The following is a 9822-nucleotide window of genomic DNA, read 5'->3' as shown; positions in this document are numbered from 1 at the left end:
AGCTCAATCAGAATACAAAATTTCAAAAAATGACACAATTTTCAATAGCATCTAATACTTAAAGTAAGTTTAACAAAGGTTTGAAAGAGTCTTTGGAGAAAGTTGTAAGATTTTATTGAGAGATTTTGAACAGTAAAGTATCCTTCCTACATGAGAGCAGTTTGCATCGTTTCAGCTTCTTTTTGCTTACACCTTCGGTTAACCTTCACCTGTAAGACAGACACAGAGTTGGAAACAGTACTCAGCAAAATTTTATTTAGATTAAATTAATGATATGCAGAGGACACTATAGCTTCCATTTTATAAGACAGAATTCCATGCATATACTTTACCAACGTTTTTGGAACACACCACACTTTCTATTGGTACAAGAAAACAAAAAGACCCTTCAGGTTCAGAACAGATAAAATGAAATGAACCTATTAAAAGGTAGTTTCATTTTTTTATCTTTATGTTTAGATTCAAGTTAGTTAACATCTAGTGTCGTACTGGTTTCAGGAGTAGAATTTAGGGATTCATCGCTTACATATAACACCCATGCACTCTCCCTACTTGATGTGCCACAGAAACCAGAAACTAGACTATGTCTTGCCATTTTATTACTCAGTCATTTGAGCCTTCATTGGGGAAAGGTTTCAAAATGCACGTGTTTCGTAAGAGCCACAATAATTTAGAATTTGACGAAATGTCTCCACAGAGAAAAACCAACATCAAACAGTGTGTTTTCTTGATCTCAGTACCAGTGAAATCTCAACTCAGATGTTAAAATTTGACCAAAGATGTTACCTGATAAATAAATCATACAAGATAGGAGATTTTTGTATTCCATGTATATTATCCAACAGAACCACAGAATACAAAAATCAGCAATAAAAAATGACTGCAATTTATCTGATTTGAAATCTCTAAATATATGAGTCAAGATGGGTTGAGAAGTGAGGGGATTCTCCCAGAATCACACAACTTATGTTAGAGCTGGTATTGGAACATACTTCAGTGCCTTGGCATATTTCACACAAACTGGTATTTACTCCAAATGCATTTTGTGGTATTTATTTATTTATTTATTTAATATAATTTATTCTCAAATTGGCTTCCATACAACACCCTTTGTGTTTTTGAAAAGAGGAAGTTATAGAAGATTTCGAATTTAATTAGCTATCGGTTAAAGTATGTACTGCTTATTTTATTTGTTTATTTATTTATTTATTTATTTATTTATTAAAATTTTTTTTTTATGTTTATTCACTTTTGGAAGACAAGAGAGAGACAGAGAACAAGCAGGGGTGGGGCAGAGAGAGAGGGGGACACAGAATCTGAAGCAGGCTCCAGGCTCTGAGCTGTCAGCACCAGAGCCCAATGCGTGGCTCGAACTCACAATCTGCGAGATCATGACCTGAGCCAAAGTCGGACGCTCAACTGACTGAGCCACCCAGGCGCCCCAGTATTTACACTTTATAAAAAAGGAAATGTTTTCATATTTTATAATTTAATAAGGCTTTGACCCAATTAAATTCTATATCTGATAGGTTATATATCAGGCAATCAGGAAGTTAGGGTCTGAACTACTTGTGAAAGTATCTTTATGTGTAAACTCTGTCATTAAAGTATCAATAAAGTCATATCTACATAATTAAAGATATAATATTCAGGAAAAGACCTGCATACTTTGCATTCTCAATGGATAACATACCTGCTTCAGGCATTTTCATGGGCTCCACTGTTGGGACATCTGCCCCCTTCACATCACTGTCATCTTCACTGATACCCCCAGTCTTTGGCAGAGGTAGTTCCTGGATCCCAGATTCCAGGTCAGGTCCTTAAAAAAAAAAAAAGGTTATCAATTTAAGGAGTAAACACAAAATTTAAAGAAAGAAGTGATACTATTTATTCTTTCTATTATATGAAATACAAGCCTGTATACTTACTGTAATAAAAAAAGGGATGGAAAGGTGGACGTCACATCTTTTTTTGTATTATGAAACCTTATTTCAAATAACAATCTAAAGAGAAACCACACTAAATCTACATTTGCATTATATTACCACAGTGTACTAAGAGTAGAGAGCATCAGCTAAGAAATCTTAAATTTACACCATGGACAGGAAGTTTTTTGAAGTTTATTCATTTATTTTGAGAGAGAGAGAGAGACAGAGTGAGCCAGTAGTGGAGGGGCAGAGAGGGAGAGAGGGAGGGAGAGACAGAGCGAGAGCAAGAGCGAGAGAGAGAGAGAGAGAGAGAATCACAGCAGCTTCTGCACTGCCAGTGCAGAGCCCAACACGGGGCTCAATGTCACGAACTGGGAAATTGTGACCTGAGCCGAAATCCAGAGTCAGATGCTTAACTGACTGAGCCACCAGGCAGTCTGCACCATGGATAGGAATTTAATGAAAATTAAAATTTAATTTCCTGAACAATTAGCTGAGTGCATTTGTGCGCCTATGACAAATCCTACACTAGTGACATACATCTCCTATTGGAGCAACCTGAAAACTATTTTGTGAAATTTAACTAGTTAGATTTAGGGGCAAAGTCTCTCTCTATAACTTATGATAAATGAATCATGCAGAGAACCAAGTATCAAAAATAACAGCAAAATATTAGTGACTTATAGTCAAACTTCTGTCTTACAGTGAGAATAAAGGGAGCAGGGTAGAAAGAAATTAATGGACTTTGCCCTCAGTCTTATTGTAGAAACCTCTTACCAGAGAATTCCTAAAATAATCCATGGCCTAAGAAGAACAAATTAAACTACAAATTAAACTAGTAAACAATGCATACTTTTGTAATTAAAGTTTCCTCTGACTTAGAAAAGACTGCATGTTCAAGCACACAGATTAAATAAATCTTGAAGAAAAAGGGGAAATTCATTAGAGTGAAGGACCATATGAAGCTGCAAACTATGCGGTCTTCATATTTTCAACCGATTTTCAGGAAATGACTGAGTTTCTCTTGTAATGTTTTGTTTCATCTTGTTATGGTATGTCATAATGCACGATGCACACATATACCCCGAACCCCCATAGACATTCCTCCCCCCTTTCCCTTCACCTTGGTCCAAAGTGCTTCTTTAACTTCTTTCTCTTGATCAGGCATAATATCCTGACTCTCGGTTGGTGCCTGCTCTTGTTGAGGCTGATTATCACTGGGCTGCTGGGCCTAGGGGTGTGTGTGTGTGTGTGTGTGCGCAAATAAATAGTTGTGTTGTTAAGACATGCCAACAATATAAATATATATTACAGATTTTTATACCAAACAATAAAAAAGTATAAACCCACGTAAAACGCGATTCTATATATTTATTCTTAAAAGTTACTCTTCCGGAGCACCTGGGTGGCTCAGCTGGTTAAGCATCTGACTCTTGATTTCAGCTCAGGTCATGATCTCAAGGTTTGTGAGTTCGAGCCCTGCCTCAGGCTCCTGCTTGGGATTCTCTCTCCCTGTCTCTCTGCCCCTCCCTCCCCCTCTCTCTCAAAAATAAAATAAAAATAAACTTTTTTTTAAACAAAGAAAAATGTCTTTAAACAAACAAACAAAAAAGTTACTCTTCCCACAGAGTGGCTACTCCAAGAAGAGGTAGCCACAAGCACTTTGGAGGCTATTTTAAACTATGTTGGGATGGATATGGACAACCTGTTGTTAGTAAGCTTAACAGTGGAGTCATAGGGTATATTTCCTCAGGGAACACAAGTATGGAATCCTTCTGGTTCAATGTTTCCTACTCCTTATCAGCAGAGAAACTTATATCACTGTATCTGTATGTTTGTAGCTCAACAACATTTTCAGAGAACGAAACTGATGGTATAGAAAATATCAAATACCAAAGTACTCACAGCCACAGGTGCAGCTGGCTGGTTAGACTCTGGATTACCCTTTCTTTGTTTAGATTTAGATCTTGTTCTCACACGCCCACTCATATTTCACCCTGAAAGTAGAATATCGGGATTTGAAAAATGTACTCTAAAGCCTAGGTATACCACTCCCAAGGCTAAACGTTTTAATTTTTTTTAATTTGAAAATACTGTCAAAATCAACCTGTGTAAGGATAATGTACATGCTTTTGTCACACCAAATCAACGAGCTGCAAGATCATTTACATCAGCCAAACTGGCAGTCAAGTCACCTTAAAGACAGGAATAAAACATGAGGTTTAGTTTCACAGCTAGATTCCCCATCATAAACAGTGCTGGAAATTTAAATTTGAATTTAAATTTGAGTTTATTTTAAATTACATAAAACAAATAAATTAGAGTTTAAATTGCTGTGGTCACATTCCCATTTACTGGGCCCATTTTACCCCCTTAAATAAGGTTTTCTTGGAACACAGAGAAGGTCTTAATCATTTGTGTACTGCCTGCCTATGGCTGTCTTCCCACTACAAGGGCTCAGGTGTCTAGTTTTGATATTGACCAGTGAGCCGGCTCCTCCCTTGACACCCTGCACAGTGCGATACAAATCTCCGGGACGCAGCTCCAACCCTGCAGCGTTCCCTGTTTCCAGTCCCACACGCCGTTTTTTTGTTTTTGTTTTTGTTTTCAAGTAGACTTTACGGCCATCCCGGAGCCCAGGCGGGGCTTGAACTCACCACCCTGAGATCTAGACCTGACCTGAGATCCAGCGTCAGCCAGCCACTTTGCCTACTGACCGCACCCCCTCTCCCACCCCCCGCCCACAGGCGCCCCTTCCAGACCTGCTCTGTACCGCCTGGCCCGCCTCCCACCCAGGGTCCCACTGAGGACTCACTCTGGCTTCAGTGCTCCGCCGGCAGTTCCAGGTGCTTGCTCAGATACCTCAAAGAACGCCCCCAAGACCCAACCTGTCTTCATCTCCCCGGTCCTCGGCCGCCAGCTGTCCTCACTTGTCCCGGTCCCACCACCACGAGGACGAGGGCCATGGCGGCCGCGACGCCTGTGAGAAGAACGCTAACTCTTAGCAACTTCCTCCTCCGAGGCCACAGGTCTACCGTCCCGACCCGCCCGAGGCCCACTGGCACTCTCCTCACCGTCACTCACACTTAAAGTCCTGGAAGGACTGATTTGTGGACCTACCAGTTGTGTTCAGGCAGCGAGAAGGATCAGAGAAGAAGGAACACCACCGCTTAGGCCTGAGCTCTGCTCAGGGAATGTGGGCACAAGGCACATGCCCAGTTGCGCTTGTCGAAAGCAGGCACAAGGCGAGCGCCCAGCAATGGTCTTTCACTGCAATGGGCATGCGCACAGGGTTGGGTGCCTGCAGGGCGGGGTGAGGTTTTCCCGCCTGTGCCTTGGAGGCGAGCTACCAAGTGATCTCCCGAGGAAAAGAAAAAGGCTTGAAGAGTTTGTTTTTAGACCACCCAATCCCCGTATGCATCCAGCATCTTTGGGGACAGACAGCCCCAGGTACCCTTAGTGAAGTTGGAGTATGTGTCTCAGAAAAAGCGCTGAGACAGAAATACATGTTAAGTGTTTTAATCCTATTTTTATACCTGCTTTGATTAATCATTTCCTCCTTTGCTTTAGTTTTCTGTCATCCTTGAATCAATTTGCTCATTCTTATAGAATAAATATATTAACACATGTTTCCTCTTTTTGTTCAACTAATATTTTTTATATAGATTAATTTTTTTTTTTTAATTCAAGGTGGTTAACATACAGTGTAGTATTGGTACCAGGAGTAGAACTCAGTGTTTCACCACTTATAGACAACACTCAGTGCTCATCCAAACAAGTGCCCTCCTTAATGCCCCTCACCCATTTGGCCCATCCCACCACCCACCTCCCCTCTAGCAATCCCCAGTTTGTTCTCTGTGTTTAAGAGTCTCTTATGCTTTGCCTCCCTCTCTGTTTTTATCTTGGTTTTCCTTTCTTTCCCCTATGTTCATCTGTTAACACCTGTTTAATTTTTTTGCTGGTGCTACTGAACATTTAAATCTCTGCACTGGTGGGGCACCTGTGTGTCTCAATCGGTTAAGCGACCAGTTTGGCTCAGGTCATGATCTCACCGTTTGTGGGTTTGAGCCCCACATCCGGCTCTGAGTAGACAGCTCAGTGCCTGGAGCCTGATTCTGATTCTGTGTCTATCTCTCTCTCTGCCCCTCCCCTGCTTGTGCTCTCTCTCTCAGCTCTCTTTCTCAAATATAAATAAACATGAAAAAATATAAATCTCTGAACTGGTAACTGATTTCTCTATATAACTGTGGTCATTTGTTCAGTGTGTATTTTAGAAATATCCATAGATATTGGTCCTAGGATTTAGGCTCAGTCTATGGTCACATAGCATACAGCAGTGGTGACTATGCTCCTCAAATTCTGTACTTCTGAAATATCAGCCAAACAACTTATAAGCAAAGGTGACTTCAACACTTAAAGGGAGAGCAGTACCTGGAGAGAGCCTTAGTAGAGTCTTGGAGGTGGCAGGGCAGGAGAGAGATTTATTCAGATTTTGAAGTCTGGTATACAGCAGGTGGTTCAAATTGGAGGAAGGTGCGATTAGGATTGGGTAAGAATTGTGATAGAATGATTTAGGTTTGGAAGACACAACAGAGCAGATGTTTTAAGACCAAAGTTTCAAAGTTTCTTGTGGTTGAAAATTTCATTTGGCATTTTTATTGAAGGGTTAATGGGGTTTTCAGGTAATTCCCGGAATGAACAAGAAGATATTTATGACCTTTCTGTTCTTAGGCGAGACATTCCTAGATTAGTGAAGTTATGCTGATGAAACCAGTGGCATATAAACTCTTCTTAATGTAGACAGCTAGTGCAGTTTTCCATTTTTATTACTTTTATATGACCTATCAGTTTTGGGTGGTAGGCAGTATATGGAAGGGAAGGACAGGAAGGGGGCACTAATCAGAAAGTATCTTTTTCTAAATAAATTAGGATGTATTGTTGAAATGACTCTTATATGTTCCCATCTAGTTGGGCTTTCATTTAAAGGAAATACCTTGAGTGTGGCAAGAGAGGTTTCTCAGTCTCTCTGTCTCTGTTTCCCTAAAAAAGCAACTTGAATAGGAAATGTGATTCTTCAAAAATATTTTAGAGTGAGAATAGTCATAATCCTCAATGTTTTATTGTATCTTTTATCTTCAAAATCTTTATCAGCAAGGCTATCATTACCAGATTTTACCTGCTTTTTTTTCTTTTAAGTCACAAATGTGTGTGTGTGTGTGTGTGTGTGTGTGTGTGCGTGTGCGTGTGCGTGTGCATGTGCGTGTGCGTGTGTAGTGCACTGAAGTGGTGCTCAAAGGTTTGGACATAGTGATTTCTGGATTTAGACTTTCTGTGAGCACCTAAATAGCAAACATTCAAATTCCTGCCATCAGATGCCTGGGCAGTTTTGGCACCTGGGCTTTGATGATTCCTGAATTGTTCCAGTCCACTTCAAAGGGCAGACTTCAACCTGGTACAAATATTTAACTTTCTCCCACCATTACTGTTGGAGATAACTGCTGACCAGTTTGTTATAAGGCCCTAATTTGATTCAGAAGAAAGCAAGTTGTGAAGAAGCCCTGGTGACACACAGGAAGCAGCAGCAAGGAGAAAAGACACTGTAGAGGCAGGAAGAATTGTGTAGTACGTGCCTCCAGGAGTTCTGTCTGAGCTGCTAAGCAAGGAGTTAGAGCTGAGAGTGCCAGCAACTCCTCTACCTGTGGGAATGCTTCAGTTGTCTGTGTGACCAGAGCTTCTCTTATTTCAAGCAGTAGAGCCTAGGAAGAAATTCAAATTTTCACAGGAACAAGGATGAGTGGGGATGGGACAAGTTCTACAGAATCTGGGCAGCTGCCATTTTCCAGTGTACTGTAAACTGCTAGTAACTAAGCTCAGATTGCCTGCTAGTTGAGGTCAAAATGGTTATTACTAATCATGTGAAATGCAACTCTCAAGTTGCCTCATAAGATGGGAGCACTGTAGGAGATGGGTACTTTGCTATAGCACAGAGTGCATGACATTCGGCTATCTTCTCATGTCTTCAGACATCAACACTTTGGTTCCAAAGCTTCGATTGCAGAGTGGGACATACGATCCCAATTCATCAGATCTTTAGACTTGGACTGAACTACACTACTGACTTTTCTTGTTTTCTAGTTTGTAGAGAGCAAATCATGGGACTTCTCTCACCCTCAAGATCATATAATCCAACTCCTATAATAAATTTCCTCTTCTGAATATCTGTATGTAATCCTGTTGGTTCTGTTTCTCTGGAGAATGGTGACTAATGAAGATTTTGGTGCTGAGAGTGTTTCTAGAGGAATTGAATTTTAAGGATGAGTTTTCTGAATTGATTTTTGGTTTTCTGATAGTGAATGTCTAAGATGATTACATTTTAAAAAGTTAATGGCTCAATTTCTAGTAGTAAAAAAAGCACTGATAGTCTGTGAACTCTCTATAGCAATACACAAAATATGTGTTTTTGATACTCATAATCAACCACTTATAAGAAGCAAGGATCTATGTGACTCTATATATGATCCTTTTGAACGTGTTTGGAAAACTAAGTAGTATAATGATATTAGTTGGTTTCTCCTAATGTCCCTGGAAAAAGGAGCAAAAGAAAAAGATGAACTGAAGCATTTGAATTCTGAGTGATAAATGACTTAAGATTTTCTGGTTGTGTCCTGAAGGAGAGCTTTATCTCCTGTAGCTACGTGGTTGAAATTGCTGAAAATCAAATGGAGAATTTCATCTCACCCTTGGCTGAATTACAGTACAATGAAGTCCTAGGCTTTCAGGGCATCACGTGTTAAAAAGAGGGTAACTGGGAGAGAAGAAGGTCCTATAAGTGGAATGGGAACATATGGGAAAGTCCTGCTGAAGCTAGGCACATCGCTCCCCTAAATTCTGATGAGTCTTTCTGGCCAGTGGGAGAGGTTTACCCACCTGCATTGAAATTGGCCTTCCCATCCCCATTGGTAGCGACGCCACTCGCAATAGTATGGCTTTTTCGCCTGTGTCTGAGCCTATGAACCCTGCATTGACTGAGCAAATGGTAAGGGCCTCTCGTGAGGCAGTGACCATGCATTATAATGCTGAGTCTCCTCAGGACTTACTTGCATCACTCTTCTTTGCTTTGGACCTGTACCTAAACTCACATCCCAGGGGGCCCCTAAAGGCGAGATACAAAATGTGACCCATAAGAACTTGTTCAACCCTCCAAAACAACTACTTGAGTTTTAAAATTATATAAGCAGAAATTCAGGGAACATGTGTGGGAATGACCTTAAGCATGGGGGATAATGATGGAAGGAACATCATGTTGGGTCAGGCTGAGTTTATTGATACGAATCACTAAGCAGAGATTCTTCATCAAATGTTGCAGCTCAGGGATGCAGAAAGGGCTCTAATGGCTTGTTTGGTTTGTTGTTTGAAACATGGACAAAAAAGTGGCCCACCACGAAGGAAGCGGAAATGCCAGACCTGACTTGGTTTAGTGTAGAGGAGAGGGTTCAAAGGCTTAGGGAGACTGGAATGTTAGAATGTATTTGTCAGTTAAGACCTACTCACCCACACTGGGAAGGTACAGGAGACATATCATTTGGCACTGCTGTAAGAAGAAAAAAAAATTGTGTGGGGAGAGCCCAGCATCCCTGAGAAGCTTAGTGATTGCTCTTGCGTGTAGTCCAGACCTTACAGTGAGAACCGGAGCCACTCATTTGGAAAATCTAAATGTATGTATTCACATCCCAAAGTGGCAGTATTTGGATCCTGAGGTGGCAACGTCCACGTGGCAGCACTCACTTGCCAAAGGCAAGGTGGTTGTGGTTACTCTAAGAGACAGCAGATTCAAAGCAGCAATCAGAGTAGTCTGACTCCTGCAGACCTATGGTAGTGGCTAGGTAATCATGGT

General features: G+C 40.9%; 1 protein-coding gene across 1 annotated transcript; it reads right to left on the bottom strand.

The window, feature by feature from the left end:
* Positions 1-205: 205 nt before the first annotated feature.
* LOC128774608 (P antigen family member 3-like) lies at positions 206-3917 on the bottom strand. Its single transcript, XM_053893672.1, is given in 5 exon segments — positions 206-209; positions 1669-1819; positions 3052-3063; positions 3066-3159; positions 3834-3917. Coding segments are annotated over 5 exon segments (345 nt in total).
* Positions 3918-9822: the final 5905 nt, after the last annotated feature.

The sequence above is a fragment of the Panthera pardus genome, unplaced genomic scaffold, assembly GCF_024362965.1.
Source record: "Panthera pardus isolate Hobbes unplaced genomic scaffold, ASM2436296v1 HiC_scaffold_340, whole genome shotgun sequence".
In the NCBI taxonomy this organism is placed as follows: Eukaryota; Metazoa; Chordata; class Mammalia; order Carnivora; family Felidae; genus Panthera; species Panthera pardus.
This window is presented reverse-complemented; position numbering and strand designations above follow the sequence as displayed.